This window comes from Clinocottus analis, unplaced genomic scaffold (genome assembly GCF_023055335.1).
Source record: "Clinocottus analis isolate CAN_PGR_092001 unplaced genomic scaffold, fCliAna1.0.p SCAF_25, whole genome shotgun sequence".
NCBI classification, from domain to species: Eukaryota; Metazoa; Chordata; class Actinopteri; order Perciformes; family Cottidae; genus Clinocottus; species Clinocottus analis.
Window position 1 is genome coordinate 4,196,082 of NW_027175987.1, and position 18,103 is coordinate 4,214,184.

The following is an 18,103-nucleotide window of genomic DNA, read 5'->3' on the forward strand; positions in this document are numbered from 1 at the left end:
CATTTTAAAATTAGAATTGTTAAATGATGACCACGAGGAAAAGAACTGCACATCAGCGGCTGCTGGGTGCTTCTTTAAATTCATTTAAATCAATAATTGTCTTAATACACCTAAAAATAAAAAAAATAAAAAAGAGAAGCACCTGTTCCTCCAGTTGCTGCCGGAGCTTCTTGGCTTTGCTCTGCTTGTAGTAGTCCATGATCATCATGGCGGCATAGATCTTGCCAATGGTCATGTCACTGGCTGAAAAAGGAGAAAGCGTCAGACCACTGATATTATCAAATGAAACATCATTCCTACTGCAGCTCCTATAACATGTACATGTTTCCTTTCATGGAGATATGAATGAGTGTATTGTCTGACCTTTGTGAATGGGAACGAGCACATCTAACGTCTTCTGAGCGAGATGAGGCCAGATGACACCGATTTCTTTCTGCAGGTCCAGGTCCATCTGATTTCTATCCTCCCCTCCTGGAGATGTATACAAATAAATACATCAAGTGTGATTGAATAAGTTTTACATCACACAGAATGTGTGCCTGTAAGGTTTTGATAGTCGGTCTAACCTCTGGCTATCTTAACCTCCAAGGCGGTGCGGATGAGGGCCATGAGGGTGGAGGTGAAGTGAACGGACATGTCATCGTCCACGGGCATGTTCATCAGGACTAATCTCTGATGGAGAAAGCATCATCAGACACAACCCAGCACACAATTATACAACATGCCACAGTGAAAAAAGTTGAAGCTCAGAGTGGCCGTGGTGGATCACAACGTCATTATAAGGACTTATTATCGAGAGCTAACAAATGGCACTGTTTTTACAGTTTTCAAAGCCCACTATTCCAAGTTCACGATTAATTTAGCCAACACTTAACAATAAACTGAGTTTAAATCATCAAGGTCGCTACTATATAATTAACAACATTTGAATGAAAAGGAAGGCTCAATAGAAAAACACCCACTACTCCATGAATATGAAGTATACTATATGTATATTTAGATAATCAAATTATGATTTCGGGGCAACCAGCTTTAAACAAATAATGAGCAACCACGACCTTTCTGAGCATCATGACAAAAGATTTAAGTAGATAGAACTCATACAACAACACACTCACTGCTGAAAGAGTATAGCGTTCATCTGCGATGGAGCATGCTGCAGGCACACAATGGCACACACACACACAAACAACACACACATACAATACATTAAATATTACACCGAGATGTAGCATTGGGCTGTTGCAGAAGGCACATGCAGACCGGTACATGTGAGAAACAGAGATGTAAGAAAGACAGCAGACTTCTACAAATGACACGATTTAGCATGTAGATGTTTGACTACTTTCTGATTCATGTTCTCTAAATGGTTGAATAAATAAACTTCACCAAGACTCTTTCATCAGATAACAGTCAACAGATAATGACGTCTCATTTTCTTCTGCCAAGATGCAAAGCAAAACAAGCAAATCATCACTGCAGCACTTATCATCCTGCCAATGAAAAAACACTTGAACTTCAACAAGCAATACTGGATCATAAGCGAACATAAAAATAATGCTCTGTTTTTCCAATGTGCGACACACAAAATGAGAGTTTACAGTGCCTGTCCTTGTTGATTAAGCCTGTTAGGCTCTAGTGTTTAGTCTACCTTATATGCCAACTTGGAGGGGCATTTCTTGCCCAGGCCTAGAGGTGGCGACATGTTGGTCAACATCTCATACATGTCAGTGTAATGGATACGGCCACTGGGGGCGCCAGGTAGCCATGAAGATGGGGATGAGAAAGAAAAGAAAAAGGAGAGGGAGAAAAAAGAGGAAGGAGATGATGTCGGAGAAGAAATTGAAGAGTATTGGGAGTGTGTTCCCAAGAGATGGTGGAGGAAAAGATCACAGGAGTGGGTGGAACGTAAAAGAGAGGGACAAGAATGGAGGAGATACAAGAGAAAGGATTATTCCAACAAAGCATCACATAGGAGTAGGGAGAAAAGTAGGGGAAAATAAAACAGGTTGTATTCTTTCTATGCTGCCATCAGGGCATAGAAATCTGGGAAAAGGAGAAAACATGATGAGCAAAGGAATGACAGCCTCACTGGATCTGGTACACATACCAAATACTTACGTTGAGTAGCGTTATATGTGTGTGAGAGAGAACTAAAAACATATTTAAAATCAGATCCAAAAGGTAGAAAGAGACAGGCCTCCCCCAAATTGCTCTACAACTGCATCAAAAGTATGCATTTTGATAAAATTATAATCCTGAATGAGGGATGTCCTGTTCCTTAGTACCCTAAAACTTGAGCGTCATCATTCTTTGACCTGAATAAAACACCCCTAAAAGTCAAGCAGGGCGGTGACAGCTAGTGAAGGGAAGGAAAGGAGGGATAGGAGGAGGTTAAAAAGGATCCTACACGAAAGAGGCAGAGAGGTGGTGTTTGTTGATATGGGGGAACCAAACCTTGCATGCCACCCTGTGGGGGCAGTTCTTTCCAAAGCCCAGGGGAGGTGAGATAGTGCGTACAACTTTGTACATCTCCTTATAGTGGAGCCTACCACTGGAAAGAACATACATGTCTTTAGTGTGCATCATTAAAGCCTCGTCGTGTCGGGGGGATGAGGCCTGCATGAACAATGTTAGGACGTATAAACAGTGTTAGATCAAACACGCATGTATTTTACAGGAGCAAAAGAGCTAGACAGACACCCCAAAATGTTTGTATCAGTGTATGAGGTGGCATTAGTCTGTAGTCTGTCTGTTGTTACAGCATGACTGTAGAACACATCATTTGACATGAAGGAAATCTGGAGCATGAGTGTGTGCACAATCTCAAAGTTTATCGGTCTAACGATGGATAATCCTCTGGGGGCCACAGCTAATCTTTAGAGGGTTTCCCCTCCTCTTCAAGACGTCCTCTTCTGTATACCAGCCATTGTTTACGGTTTGATTAGCAACTTGAAACCCCGGGAATGGAGTTTGAGTTGAGAGACAACGTGTTTGACTTATATAAGATATCTGAAACTGAATACAAATGCATTTTAAAAAAAGAAAGCTAAATCGTAGTCAGATGATAGCCAATGGGGTTCGAAGATTGCATTTTGGGGGATGTGTTCCACCTCTTTTGCACTCCACATGGACTGTTTACCTGCATACAACCAAAGTCCGCTCAATCGTGATTGGTAAATACTTATCAGACAACAAACAGAAACCAGAACGCTCATAATCTTTGCCCCTTGCTGAGGGATTCTGCATTCATATGCAGATATCTGCTAGTAGAGATTAGTGTGTGTCCAGAATTACTTGTCATGAAATGTTAGTGTTGCACAGAGACACTGACCAGGCGGCGCGGTCATACTCCCCCCAGATCCGGACAAACTCATCCAGATGGTGAGGACCCAAGATGGACGAGTCTCTGGTCAGGTACTCAAAGTTATCCATGATCACAGCCACAAACAGGTTCAGCATCTGGAGAAGTTATAACATTTATGAGGATTTCATAAAGATGAATTATGCTTAAAAGGGGAATTATCACACACTCTCCGGTTTCTCAGTCTTACCAGGAAAGAGCTGAAGAAGATGAATGAGACAAAGTAGAAATAAGCAAAGTCTGAGCCGCAGCCCCCGTCTGGGCCGGACGTCGGTACTGCTGAGGAAAGCGAGGTGTCCGTTTCACACTTTTGTCCCCCCAGACAAGACAACATGATCTCCTGCCATGACTCCCCTGTGGCACTCCTGGACATGCACACATCACACAACACCAGGAGGAGGAGGAGGGTGAGTTAGGACTCAAGCAGTCTAGCTCACTATTTATCCACAGATACGTCTGCCTTCTGGTCGGTGCCGTCAAAGCATCGAGACAGGCGCCACTCGCTTTAAAGACCGCTTTTAGATGTTACAAATGTGAGACCTTGTTGTGTAGTAGTTCTCATACATTTACAGTATATTCTCGCCTTGGTGCTTAAATGTTTTGTACAGTTAATACAGTTTTAATGCAAGTGTAATGCATCTAGCAAGTTATTCTGCCATGTATACTTTTACAGATTTCAGAGCCAAAGACATCGATTCCTGTCATGTTTACATTTATATTGTTTTTCTTCACGGCTTATGAGAACAAACTTGAGCTTCAACATGGAGACATAAACACAACACTCAACAATGGTCTTGATAGCCATTTCATTATTTGACCCACTCTGCTTTCTATAGTGTTTTGCGCAGCAATTTGCAAAGGAGGTAAGTGGTACCCAGCAGCATCTATCACCACTTGACACTGAGTAGCCCCCTGGGAACTTAGGAAGCAAAGCTTAACTACCATAACCTAGCAACATTATTCACACTACATTAAGGAAATGTGTAATTTTGCGCACCAAGTGTAGGAAAGCATTCAGTTTGGATCACTGCTGGATCTCAAATTAACTGAGACCAACTATTCTACTAGTATTGAAGCAAAGGGACTGGATATAGCTGAGAGTTGAATTTCAGATTGGTTCAAGGAAAAACTCCCACAGTTATGCTTTTTTTAATCTAAAAGAAACAATATACAGTCCAAAACTACTTGAAAATTAGGACTGGAGATCTCAAGGTGTCGTACCTGAACAGCAGCATCAGAGCCCCAGAGAAGGTCTTGAAGTTGTTGTGCTGCGTAATGTGAGTCTCCTCGTTCAGCTTAATGTTCCCAAACACCTGATTCACACACATGTACACACAAATCCATAACAATGAAAGAAATGTTGTCATGCTTTTGGCGTTTTTGTTGTGGTAAATGGTAAATAGAGTATATTGAACACCGTCTCAATACACAGAGGCTGATCTACCAGGTGTCTTTCTCACCTGCATGCCAATGATGGCGTAAATGAAGAAGAGCATGGCGATGAGCAGGCAGACGTAGGGCAAAGCCTTGAAGGACTGGACGAAGGTCCACAGAAGAATCCGGATGGTGTAACCTTGTCTGAGCAGTTTGATCAGGCGAGCTGCTCTGAACAGCTTCAAGAAACTCATGTTGAACGTGTCAACAAACTGGTGTGAGAACACAGGGGAGAGGAAGGAAACAAGTGTTTACTAGTGGTGCTGAGGGATGTGAGCTTGTCATACACAGGGAGAAAGTCTTACTGTTCACAGTAATACTTCAAATCAAGGGAAACTGTGCAGAGAAGAAGAGAGTCGAAAAGAAACGCTCTCTCTTTCAGAGTCAGTCTGTTGATACTTTATCGTGTTTTTCTTATTACCTGCAAGTCGACCACGATCTCTGTGATGCTGCCCAACACAGTGATGAAGTCGAAAATGTTCCACGTGTCTCGAAAGTAGTTCTGCAGAAACAGGAAAGATGCTTTGAGCCATTTGTAAAGAGTGACCTTAACTTCACATCAGTCGGGCTGTGGGTTGCTCTTTTCTCTCACCAGAAAGCCGAAGGCCATGATCTTGAGGACGCACTCAACAGAGAAGAGAACAGTGAAAGCTGTGTTCAGGTGCTTTAGTACGGCCTCGTATGCCGGCGGGGCAGAGTAATACTGAAAATAGAGAGGCGGCAGGGGTTAAACGTCGTGAAATCTGTGTTATGAGAAGGATTAAAAAGCGCAATATTCCCTATCCAGTTCACTGAACTTCAGCCCTGCACCCCGCTGATCTACAGGTTGATGGAAGATTCCTCCAGACCCATAAATAGTGCCTCAGTCGCCGCACCTTTCATCTGTCGCACTATAAAAGGAGTCATTCCTCTGGGGCGGCAGTCACATTTAATGAGGTCATGCTAAATAGCAGCCCCTGGACATTATGGATCAATATTTAATACAGGCTGAGTCACCCTGCGCCTGTCTGTCTGTCCATCTGTCTGTCTGAACAACGAGCACGGCCGAAGAAAATGCTCGTTCGGAAAATAAACAGTGGGAAGAGAGGGGTGGGGGAAAAACTGAAACAGCAGAACCAAATGAAAACATCACAGTTTAGGTGGTGCCTAAAAAAAAAAACACAGCACTATCTACACATCCATGTTTCCCGTTAGGAGTGACGCATCTTGGCTTATTTTAAAACCAAAGTGTTAACAGTCAACATGCAACATAAGGTGTGCAGCAAACAGGGATATGTGGAAAGTAGCACGTCATCTTTAGGAGTGAGACGACAGAAGTAGATAACGGTATAAACTGTCATACCAGGTGTTGTCCTCTCATTCTAGTGCAACTGAGAGTTTTTGTCTCTTCATCATCCTCACCTTCATCATCAGTACGATGGTGTTGAGAGCGATCATGGCCAGGACGGTGTACTCAAAAGAGGGCGACACCACAAAATGCCACAGACGGTACTGGAACGTATGCCGGTTCTGAGGCATGTACCGGGTGAGGGGCTTAGCACTAATGGCAAAGTCTATACACGCCCTCTGAAATACAGAAAACAGAAGAAAATGCTTATTTTCTGTTTCCTTTAAACTCTGAAGGAAAAAAAAAAGATGTTCCCACAAGAGCAAGAACATTAATGGCTTTACAAAGACATTGAGACTACGTTTGATCTATTCGGGCTTCATAGGATTAGACTGTAAATCTATACTTTGCATCAAGTAAAGAGACAGAGAAAAGGAGAAAGATCGGAAAAAAACTGATGAGACGGACTTGAAAAGAAATGTTTGGAAGTTGTTCCTTTCTCAATCGACCTTCACCTCATTTTTTTCCAGGCTGCACTCCTCCATCATCTTATCACCCTGTTCCTGGAAGGTGATGATGATGAGAGCCACAAAGATGTTGACGAAGAAGAAAGGAAAGACGACGAAGTAGATGACGTAGAAGATAGACATCTCCATCCTGTTGCCGTGGCTCGGACCTCTGTCCTCCTCTGTCACGTCCACTGAGTGCTGCAGAACCCTGGAAGAGAGACACATGTTGATATGCAATCAACAGCTTGAGCGACAACAAAGAAGACACTTCCCTGTTTGACAAGACAGACACGGAACAAGAACAGCAATCATTTTCCTGTAACACCCACTGAAAATATATCAAACTGCTTGAAATCATTCACAAAATCCAGACTCGTGCATACTTACAGCTACTTACAGCAGCTTTTAGTTTAGAAACTTTTGTTCTCTGGGGTGGGGATCGAAAGCTCATTTGCTACTTAGAAGAGGATATCATTTATTTCCACATCAGCAGTTAATTAATGAGGGCGGGACAGGACAAACCCACAAGCCCTTTCAGTGAAATATTGGTATAATGTTATTGTGAGATAATAAATGACAAAATCTTTGTTAAGTTAATCACATATATTACATTTCCTTCATCAAAGGTCAAATTTGACCATTATCAAAGAATACGCCAGCTGTTGGAAGGTCATAACACTCGGAGAGCTAATGAGTCTTCTAAGAATGGAAAATGAAATGCGGGAAAACTCTGGCTGAAGCATATTAGCACTCGTCCGCCGACTCGAGTCAGACTCACTGAGGCCATCCCTCGCCGGTGGAAACAGTGAAAAGTGTGAGGAGAGCCCAGATGACGTTGTCGTAGTGAAACTCGTGTCTCTTCCAGTCTCTTCTCTTCACCTCCTTCTTGTCCTTACTGTAGTCTAAGTAGTAACCCCTGGAGGACAACGGGGAGACCAAATGATAAAGAATGATATATAATTTGAAAGGATTTTGTTACATTTGTTAATTTATCGGAAGACGCAGAGCCAAAACAATGATATGACTGACTGAACCAAGGAAGGAAGAAAAGAAAGATTCAGATGAAGAAAAATGTATGTAATTATTAAGATGGAAATAGAAAAAGAAGAAAGGCAGGTAAGAGGGGATGTGGAAAGATACAACAAATTAGAATCCAGGGAGAAAGAATGAAGAATATAGATCTGAATGCAGAAATACAAAAGGAGAAAATAAGGAAAGAAATATAAAAGGTAACATTACTGGCAGTCCTTCTCTGTGTCCTTCGAACTGTCGGTGCAGTAAAAAAACTTCCCCTTGAAGAGCTGCACGGCAATGACGGCAAAAATGAACATAAAAAGCTTGTAGACGATCAGAATGTTGAAGACGTTTTTCAGAGACGTCACCACACAGTCAAACACCGCCTGGACGAGAGAGACAAAGGTGGAAAAACGTGTTGAGATCAGGGAATTGGGTCTGTGCAGATGTGTACACGCTGCAGCAACAAGCAAGCATGAGGTAAAGGAAGTGGCACATTTCATTACCGGTGTATTGTTTGATGCACATAACTATCTATGGATCTAACGCGTCATATTAATGGTATCTTCACACAGTAAGAAAGTTGAGAGTAGGGTAAAAGCAGGTACACATTAGGCATCTGAGACTAGAGGTTGAGCTGCAACTGATTTCATGCAAGAAAAAACTAAATCACACTTTGCTATTTACAATTCCATTATTTGATCATTGTTTTTCATCTAATTTTCTGACAACATAGCTCATTAATAAATCATCTTTTAATGTCTCACAGAGTAACACAGCAAGTTTGATTTTTACTGGTCTGAACCGAAACCAATGGCTGCCTGGAAAGTTAGAAAATAATCTAAACAGCTGACGGCTTTAGCGGAAATATGATGTCGTAAAATATGTAAAACCACAAGTTGGACGTTGAGGTAAAGTTACTGTTCGTTCGTCTCGTGAGTGTAACAACATGTGAGTGTCTTTCCTTCACGGCTCTGTGTGCATGTTGTGAGTTTCAATCCCACCATGAGTACCTGTTAGCACACTCAGACAGTCCTCCAGCGGGCTCTCAGGCTGGCTAATTCCCTGCCTTCACTTGAACTCTGCCCGCTCCTCTCATTGTCTGTTTTTGTTTTTATTAAATCCGTCTGAAAATCACCAGGTCAGTTTCAATTCCGTATTATTATTTTTTCCCACTGAGTAGTGTATTTTGTGCCTTAAAGCGTTATCCACCTATGTATGCGTACACTTTTACAGCTTTGTATGTCCTCTCGTCCTTGTGGACAGACTTCATGTGATGTTGGTCTGACAACATGTCCTCGATGCTCAGAGTGTCACTTCATGGTTTATCATCTCATCTGTCAGCAAGTTCTTTCTCAGGTCTCAGGGGAAGAGTCTTTAAGCTACAGGTTATGGCTCTGTAAGATTGCAGATACTAAGATGAGAAAAACCACAATCGAGACATATGGGACAACTGGTGTCAACTTTGTCCCATCTTAAAATGTTTTTTTAATAAATATGCTTATAATACCAGATATTGACAAAAAGATACAAATTATACGAGTATGGAAACCAAGATATATTAAAAGGCATCTTTGACCTTGAGTTTGGGAAGTCTCTTGATGGTCTTCAGTGGTCTGAGGACACGCAACACTCTCAGAGATTTGATGGTCTTAATATCCCGTCCTTTGTTGTTTCTGAACACAAAGACCGACAATGTGAGCATCACATCATTGCAGCTTAGTAATCATCACATTTTTAGACACTCTTTGATTTCTTTTTCCCACCGTATTCATGCATCGTGACATTATGTTTAATCTGGCATATTCTACTTATGTTACACTCTGACACATTATTCAAGTATTCATTCTAGGAAAGGAGAAAGGAAGACTTTTTTTTGTGTTTTTTTACCCCATCACATTGCTGCTGGTCAATCCCACAGGGGCATCACCCAAAGAGGGAGGAACACAGGAAAGAGGGACACGTATATCAACAGTTATAATGTTAGAAACAAAATGGAGGAGATGAAAACATTTAAAGCAGAATAATGTCATTTACAACCGATTTAAAGACACTTTGATGTTTAGACATGTGATTACTGTTTAGACACATTAATTCAAATAAATCATGTGACTGACGAGAGGGCGAAGGCCACCAGCGCTCCCACCACGACGATGAAGTCGAGGATGTTCCACAGGTCTCTGAAGTAGGCGCCATCGTGGAGGAGCAGACCCTGGTCAATCATCTGAGGACAAGACAAGAGTGTGCTGTGAAGAACCTTTTGTCTCCAGGATAGTTTCCTGGGATGGAGCAAACTTTTAATTCATATCTTTATTGGCTTTTTAACAATGTAAAGCTCCTGGTAACATAGCGCAGTGGTCCGCAACTTGAGGACTGGAACCCCGACTATCAGTTGCAAGGTGACCAACAGCACAGGAACGGAGGAAAGACGCGCCACTCTTTCTGCTGCACAACAACTCTTAATTGAATTCCTTGATTCTTTGCCTTTTAATTGTCAATTACCAGTGGTGGGCCGTGGATTTTGGCCCTGCGCCTGCTGTTCAACAGCTGATTTGCGGCGTGAAAAAGCGATAACTTTGTGATTCTTTTTTCGGCCAGCAGAGAAGACTTAGCAAGCCCTGACGGCCCACCACTGTAAATTTCTGATTAATTAGATTTCTTTGGGATTTAAATGTTCAACTGGTCACAACCAATCAACATATGTAGGAAATGGGAGATGAGGGGTTGGTTGCAACAGCATGAAGGTTTACTGCAGTATTGAAACTGATAGTTATCATACCGTCTTGTCTTAAAAAGAGAAAAGGGTACATTTCTGTTTTACCACAATTTCTTGCGATCCATCACCACGTAGTGACATATCCTTTTCATCCCATCTTGACATTGAAACCCACCTTTATAATCATTTCAAATGTGAAGACTCCGGTGAACACATAATCAAAATACCGCAGAACCTGCAGAAGGACAGTCAAAAGGGCAGATCAGGAAATCAAAGACATCTAGAATACAACACAGGACTATTGTTGAAATTCTTCAGATGACATTTGAGACCATTTTACTTCACAAAATCTCATCTTGTGGTTAAATATGATGGCGGTGCAACACAAGATCATTTGCCTAATTCCCCCTATACACAACATCTCTCAGTGTGTCTCAGACTGCAATTCCCTCACTCATCGACAATTTAACAACCCCCCATCAAGTCGCATTAGATGTTCTTTGCAAAACAATTTAACAGAAGGTTTTATTGCTAAAGTGCTTATGCTGCTTTGTGTGAATGACGCCCAAGGCAAAGATAACCAATGATTGGAATCAAATCTCCGAGTGATTCAGGAGATGGTGGAAACAGCAGAAATATTCTGGCTTCTCTAAGTCATTCAATGTTACAGCTGTCCCTGGGTCACCTGTGATATGAACATAATTGTGAATACACAAACCTTATTCCAGTTAGAGGAGGTGGCTACAGGGTCCTCAGCAGCCAGTGCTACACTACTAGCGGCTATGACCAGCAGGATGGACATTTCAAAGTACCTGAGGTTCACCACGTAGTGACACGCTCGGCGCACCCTGAGGGAGAGCAGATGGCAGAGTGGAGATGTGAGGCAGAGGTCAGGTACTGTATTTACTAAGATTGAGACTGTGGCACGATCCCAATTGGCCCCCTGAAGCGTTACACCCTAAATGCTTAAGGGAGGTAACTGACATCACCTGTCAAATGGTTGACTGTGAGAGGCTGCAAGGACTTGAAATAGTATACATATGAATGCGACAGCACTTTGCTGTGACAAATCAAACTACTTGAAAAGAAATGGTGGACGAATAGACCAGGTGTGAAACAAAGGCTGTGCTTGCATTTCTTTGACTGTGTTTTATGTACCATATTGAATACGCCATACTGAACACGCATACGGCGTTTTCTTTGTTTACATCTTCTTTTTTTTCTGCATCTAGCTTCCCCCGGTTAACATCATAACGCAATGGATTGTGGGTAATTCCCTCAGGTCTGCAGAAATGCAAACTTATGGACAAAAATATAATGGCAGAAGTTTTAAACAACAGGGATGAAATCCAATCGAAAGAGAATAAATGTCCCTGTGGTGGCATTTCCTTGTGATGGGTGGAGTATCACCATTCCCCTGTGTTAGAATGTTGATCCTTTTGGCGGTAACAACTTACGGGTTGTCAGGTTTGAAGATGAACATGCTGTCTGGAGTCACAGTGTTGACTGGCTTTGTCTCATCTGCCTCCTCCATCTCGGATTTACAGGTTTCAGGGTCCTTACTGATGACTGGAGAAGGTCAGAAGAGGAAGATGATGAGGTGAGGACAGAAATAATGGGAGAGGAGTACGGTGGAATGAGAGGAGTGAGGGTACAAACAAGGAAGGAGGCGCAGCAGGAGTAAACTGAATTAGTTGGGAGAGATGCTCCAAGCTGTGCCGAGGCTTCGTAGCTTGTGTCAAGTGAAACCGGAGGTTTTCTGTGTATTGAGGCTGCTATTGTTTTAGACCAATAACGTCATTGATGACGCACAAATATGTTAATTATTGTTCCTATACAAAAACAAAAAAAGCACATTCACTACCCCTCTGCCCAGGTAAACTACTGACACACAATGACATGACTCATCGCAATAAAATGCTGTGGATGCAAGGCCTAGCGACCTTGTGATTGACAGGTTATTACCACAGCATGGTCAAGTTTGGGAGTTGTCTGTGTTTTTTGTCTTACACATTTCCTTCCAGTGTTTGCTCAGTGCATGAAAATGAATTGTACATTTTGGTCCCCTAAAAGTGTCCTGTTCAGTGTTGGGTTGCACCCAACTTCATGCTCTCACGTCATTTCGAGTTGTATAAAAGAACAAGATGGTGACAGCGAAAAAAACAATACTGCGATGGCCAAAATGTTGAATTTGAGACCTAAAAAGGGCAGTCCAGGAGTCCGTGGGTGACTTCACCGTGACTACGACCACTTCTAATATACAGCTTATGAATAAATATGAATTGAAGCAAGGCTCTGCTACTGCATGGCCTGTTTATTATGTCAAATACCTGTAATTGTGGAGAGCTCCAGACATGACTGAACATTGGGCACATCGATGATTACACTGGAGCTGAGCTGTGATTTGTCATGGTCATGGTCCTGGTCTTGGTCCTGGTCTGTCTCACTCTTTTCTTTGTTGCTCTCTTGGATGACAGGAGGAGACGGGTCGGCTTGTTGAGGATGTTCTTCCTGCATCTGGGGACACTGGTCACCAGTGTGGCTCTGGTTGTCCGGTGGCTCGGAGGCTCCTCCCTCACTCATGTCACTCTGTCTGTAAATACAGACACAATACTTTACTGTCAGAACATCTCCAGGTCATTAAAAGTCAGTGGCGTTCAACATATAAATGGAAGGACTCCGACTGCATATCTTCTCCCAATCATTCTGGTCTTTCTTCACTTTGATTTCACCTATTTACCAAATCTAAAAGATACTGCCAAACAAATACTACTACCACAAGCTATCTGTTGGTCTGTCTCACCTGCTCTCATCCGGTTTGGACAGTTCTTCGTCCTTTTTAGTCTCTGCCTCCTTCTCCTCTACTTTCCCTGGATTTCTCCTCCTCTCTCTGCTGACCGAGCGACTCGCCGGGTGGCTTCCATTCCCGGATGATGATCCCTGACTTCTGGCCCCGCTCTGATGATCACAGCGATGCAGCGCCCTCCTCCCCCTGATCCCGCCATGACCGGCCATCTCAGGAGTCAGTGAGTCAAAGTTTTCAGGTGGTCTGAACTTCTTTACTGCCCTGTGTTGACGCTCGCCGTGCAATCTGGGGTTCAGGCGCTTGCTGGCGGTGTTGTGACTCTGATTAACCAGTTTTACGCTCTCGGTGATGGAGTCTGATTCGGGAGGCTCGGGCAGGTCCACAGACACAGACACATCAGCGAGGGGCACGTTCGTCGCATTCAGCGACTCTGTTGCCAGAACCGCTGGGGGTTCAGATATGTCACCAGAGAGGGTGGCATCCAGAGGCGTATCCACCGACATGGAGGAGCCCGCTGCCTGGTTCTTGGATGGGGAGTCTAAGGGGTCCGTCGGTTGCTTCAAACTCTGTGTGGGCTCCATGGCCTTGCGGTGCAGTGAAAGGGAACGTCCATGTGGGGTCTGGGCTGAAACAGGGGGCCCGTCCTTCTCCTCGCTGGGGCCCATGAACAGGATCTCTCGGCTGGACATCTGGCGGTGTCTCCGCAGCTGGCTGGTCCTCTGCTCCCACACTGACATGGTCATCCTTTTTCTTCTCTCTCTCCTGGACATGAAAGAGTTAGAGGAGTTGAGTGGTGGGGGTGGGCGGGGGCGGCCCTCCCTGACGCTGGCCTGGGCCTCCTCCATGGAGCAGGAGTAGGTAGGCCGGCTGCGGTGGATGGCTCTTTTCCTGTACAAGTAGGGCCGCCTCCTTCGGCTTCCACTACGAAGAGAAAGAAAAGGCCAAATGTCAGCATATAGAAGCAGGCGATTTAGTAATAAATGCAGCGCCACATTTCACATAAAGAAGGTTTAAGTCAAGGCTAATGTCTTAGTGTTGTATTTCATTTGGTTTGAGGCCAGTCATTTTAACTTGTATTGATATTTCCACATCTGAAACCATTTTTGCATGCTATGTATTCATCAAAAGTCTAAATTGATTCAAAGTAGCATTTCTGAATTTGCATGAACGTTCCCTTTTTGTTTTATGAAATGTAAATTAGCAATCAATACATTGGAACCAAAGAAATGAATATCACAGTACACGTACTAACAAGAACCTTGGTCTGATGCTCGCGTGGTTTATTAAAAACAAAGAGTATGAAACAATTTACTGGATTGATGAAGATGTGAGGCGATAAATTAACCAAGCCAGAAATTGTGGTGTGACCATAATAACCAAAAGAGTAAGATGCAGAATGAAACCAGTGGTATAGATATAATAAAGGTGGAATAAAAGAAGCTTGGAGAGTTTGGAGGTACAGGACAGAGCATAAACAGAAGCGTATACAGGATGAGTCTAGGACATTTACCCATTTTAGAAAATCAGACAGGTGTTAGTGAGAGATTCAGAGAGCTGAACGGACAGCGTTACTTACTGGAACGTGGACTCTTGTGTGGTCCATGTTATCAATGAGCGATTGGTTGAAAACAAGACATTAGTGCTTTTGTGAGCAGAGACAGAACAGAGCAGGAGACACACAGCGAGACCAAAAGTCATTAAAACTACCGTTTATAGACTGTTAATGCCATGTATTGGCTGTCATGAATTTATTATCCGTATGTAAAACTGTTATATGGGAAGACACAAATGTATTAGTTAGTAAATATTCAGTTGCAACTCCATTATATTCTGACTGCAACAGAGCATTTACACTGTGCACATCCCTTCAATTAACGCTTACAATGAATACATTTGGTCAAAAACTGACTGGACTGTCGATGCTTTGCTGTGTGTCTCCGCTGGAGCCAAGTGGCACATTGACAAACAAGATGGGAGCAGTATTAGAAACACTCAAACAACATTCATAAAAACATCAACAGCGCAACATTGATATAAGACATCTTAAGTAAGATTGAGATGTTAGACAGTCTGAGCTACGGTATGGTAGAAAACACACAGATGGGCTCCATCAACAAAACACAGGAAAAGAGTACATATTTAGATATCTTTTGAACAAAACCAGCACATTGGGATGCAGCTCTGAACACCACCCTCAACTCAGAGCACTCACACATTAGCATTCTTTTAGGACATGCTAGTCGAGTTAAATGAGCCAATTCATATGCAGAGCTTCAACATATTAGTATATAAATATCTAACATATTCAAGAGCATTTGGGAGAGGGATTAAAGACTTCACAATGGAAGAAAAACTGGACACACACTGAAACAAACTATCCAAATATTCCAGTCTGAGTTTAACTTGTTATACTGTATGTGAAAAGCAGTGTGTAATTTTATTTTTCTTCCTTTGATCATGCTGACCAGACGCATGCGTTCCCAAAGTGAAATCATCATCAGCCTCCAACATGCTGCATCCCTTTTTTTTTTTTTGGAGCAAATGCTGTCATGCAAGTTTCTCCGAGGTCAGCGGGGGCAGATACCGCCGGGGTTTCATAGCTGACATCGGCAATGAGACCGGAGACCCTTAAAGTTCAGAGTGTCCTCTATGAATACAGATGCCGGCCCAGACGACCCCGTGGTATTCCTGTCTTCTCTACGGGCTCTGACAGGACTCTGACCCGAACTTGCTAAGCCAAAACTGATGCACATCTCCAGTTTTCTTTCTACTCTCTTCTAATCTAATTTCCGTTTGGCAAGTTTTAGGGATATAGCGAGGCCTCCAGAAAGGAAGAAGCGAAGATGGACAGAAAAGAAGAAAGAAGTAGGCACATATTGTCACGGTAATCAAATATTTTCTCGTCAAATCTCCCACATGCCCATGCAACAAACTGCTTGTTTCTCAACACACAGCGTGCATACAGAGCCAGAGGTCCCCACTCTTGTGCATGCACATGCACCTCCACCACCTACGAGAAGGCACTGTGCAATCAATCCCTGAGAAAAAAATACAATCTATTCTGCAAGCTGGAAACCTGAGCATTGAGAAAACATGGTCACGTTATCAAAAAGTTCACAAGTGAGAACACTTCAACAGATCAAAGCCTGCACACTTCATTTGACTTTCTTTGCAATAGGAGCAATATCCATCCTTTGCTGCACTCATATGTATATTACTGTAATGGACACGCCGTACTAATTTGGACACTAAGTAACCCTGTCTCCATGACAACATCATAAGCACCTCCCATCCTGGAGTCGAGCCAGTAACCATGGAGACGTAGACTTCAATTTGGAGCAAATTACAATGCTGGGGGCAGCAGAGGCGAGATAGTAGACTTTTCAGAAGAGACGTATCAATAAGTCTGTAGTGGGACAGCATCAAATACTGATTCTCTCAACAGGTCCGAGGCAGTGTTTAAGTAAACAACTTGAAGCGTTGTATTGACGATCCTTAGCCTCCATCTAGAACTGCACGACGTGGTTAGTAAGCCAAATCTACTGCAACCTAATGATAGACTCGCCATTTAATAGAGGCCACAGCAACTCGTGCTGTCGCCTGCTGGCACTGCAGGTCAGTCCTATATAGACAATCCCTGGTGGAAGGGAGGAGGGAGGGAGAGGAAGACCGAGGGAAGAGAGGAGGAGGTCAAGCAGGGAGAGAAGCCGCAAACAGCACTTACTCTGAAGACATGAAGGAGGACAACGGTCCGACCTCCTTCGCCTTCTGGAGAGCGTGCTTCTGGTTGAACGCTGCCTCTGCTTCCTCTTCATCCTGCTCAAAAGAGGAAAAGCGCAAAAGGCGACTGAACAACTGTAGTTCTGTGGATTCTGTTTGAATAATTCAACAGAATCAAAGTGACGAGAGGAGATGATAGCAGGACTTGATACCTTTGTCAGTTCTTGTGCATTGGCGAGGTTATCCACAGCAATGGCCAAGAAGACATTCAGCAGTGTGTCTTGTCACAGCTGAGTTAAGGACATGGGCGAAGCAGGAAAAGCTAATAATACCGACTGACTCAATTATTGATTCAAAATCATATATAATGATGGTACCTTTACTTATAACGGTAGACATTTGAGGTTACCTACGTAAAGAAAAGCAGTACATGCTGTATTTGAATAATTGGAAAGGAAACCTATATTTCTTTGAAAGAGGAGTAATAAAGGATACAGTTTCCAAACAGTGTGAGCACTATAAAGTAGATTGAGGACCACATGCCAGACTTCACTCCTCCTTGAGAGCGAATACCGTTGTACATCACCTCGTTCCAGTCCTCTCCAGTCAGGATCTGAGAAAACACACAAGGCACACAGGATATTATCCACTTAACTATCCTGAGCATCACTGCTGAGCTATAAACAGCACACCCGCTAGACTCTTTTTATACTCAAAATAGCATTTCCTGTATGCCGTCATTGGCTGTATGGAGAGCCTTAAATTGTCGGGTTCATTTCTAGACCTGAAAGACGGTCATGATGGCTGCAGGGAAGGTGTCAAAGTTTGTCGGGGTGTAGTCTTCAAAGATGAACCTGTGAGAAAGACACAAATGAAAGGCACATTTTCTTTTAGGTGGAGACAGCATGTCTAGAAGTGGTATTTATACATCATATAAAAGCTGGGATCTTGAAGAATCATTTGAGATGCAGTTCAGCACTGTGTCAAGCTGTTCTAGTCCTAAATGATCATATCTAAAAATAATGAATGAACAGTTTAGAATGAATTGTAAAAGTGTTAAAGGGCTTAGAGCAATATGATAATAGTATATATTGGCCATCCCAATCTCTTTTATCTTCTTTTATGTCTCATGAGTTATTGCAGCAATTTTGGGGGTGATACCAACATATATTTGCCGCAAAATCTAACAATTTTTATCACTCAAGAATTAATA

General features: G+C 42.9%; 1 protein-coding gene across 13 annotated transcripts in view; it reads right to left on the reverse strand.

Moving 5' to 3' along the window:
• Nucleotides 1-18,103, reverse strand: part of LOC137794613 (voltage-dependent R-type calcium channel subunit alpha-1E) — a 73,592-nt gene that overhangs the window by 4,599 nt on the left and 50,890 nt on the right. For 3 of the 13 annotated variants that reach the window (XM_068591507.1, XM_068591504.1, XM_068591509.1), the window contains 26 exons: nucleotides 17,675-17,744; nucleotides 17,386-17,503; nucleotides 17,103-17,170; nucleotides 16,895-16,989; nucleotides 13,168-14,091; nucleotides 12,695-12,957; nucleotides 11,822-11,933; nucleotides 11,083-11,212; nucleotides 10,540-10,599; nucleotides 9,766-9,872; nucleotides 9,539-9,553; nucleotides 9,228-9,324; nucleotides 7,874-8,034; nucleotides 7,413-7,550; nucleotides 6,641-6,842; nucleotides 6,200-6,364; nucleotides 5,391-5,501; nucleotides 5,220-5,300; nucleotides 4,825-5,010; nucleotides 4,586-4,677; nucleotides 3,555-3,729; nucleotides 3,335-3,462; nucleotides 2,458-2,554; nucleotides 567-672; nucleotides 364-471; nucleotides 143-243 (listed from right to left, as the gene is read on the reverse strand). In XM_068591507.1, coding sequence (XP_068447608.1) covers nucleotides 143-243; nucleotides 364-471; nucleotides 567-672; nucleotides 2,458-2,554; nucleotides 3,335-3,462; nucleotides 3,555-3,729; nucleotides 4,586-4,677; nucleotides 4,825-5,010; nucleotides 5,220-5,300; nucleotides 5,391-5,501; nucleotides 6,200-6,364; nucleotides 6,641-6,842; nucleotides 7,413-7,550; nucleotides 7,874-8,034; nucleotides 9,228-9,324; nucleotides 9,539-9,553; nucleotides 9,766-9,872; nucleotides 10,540-10,599; nucleotides 11,083-11,212; nucleotides 11,822-11,933; nucleotides 12,695-12,957; nucleotides 13,168-14,091; nucleotides 16,895-16,989; nucleotides 17,103-17,170; nucleotides 17,386-17,503; nucleotides 17,675-17,744 — 3,910 coding nt within the window. The other 10 variants (XM_068591502.1, XM_068591514.1, XM_068591511.1 and 7 more) reach the window with 10 other exon arrangements.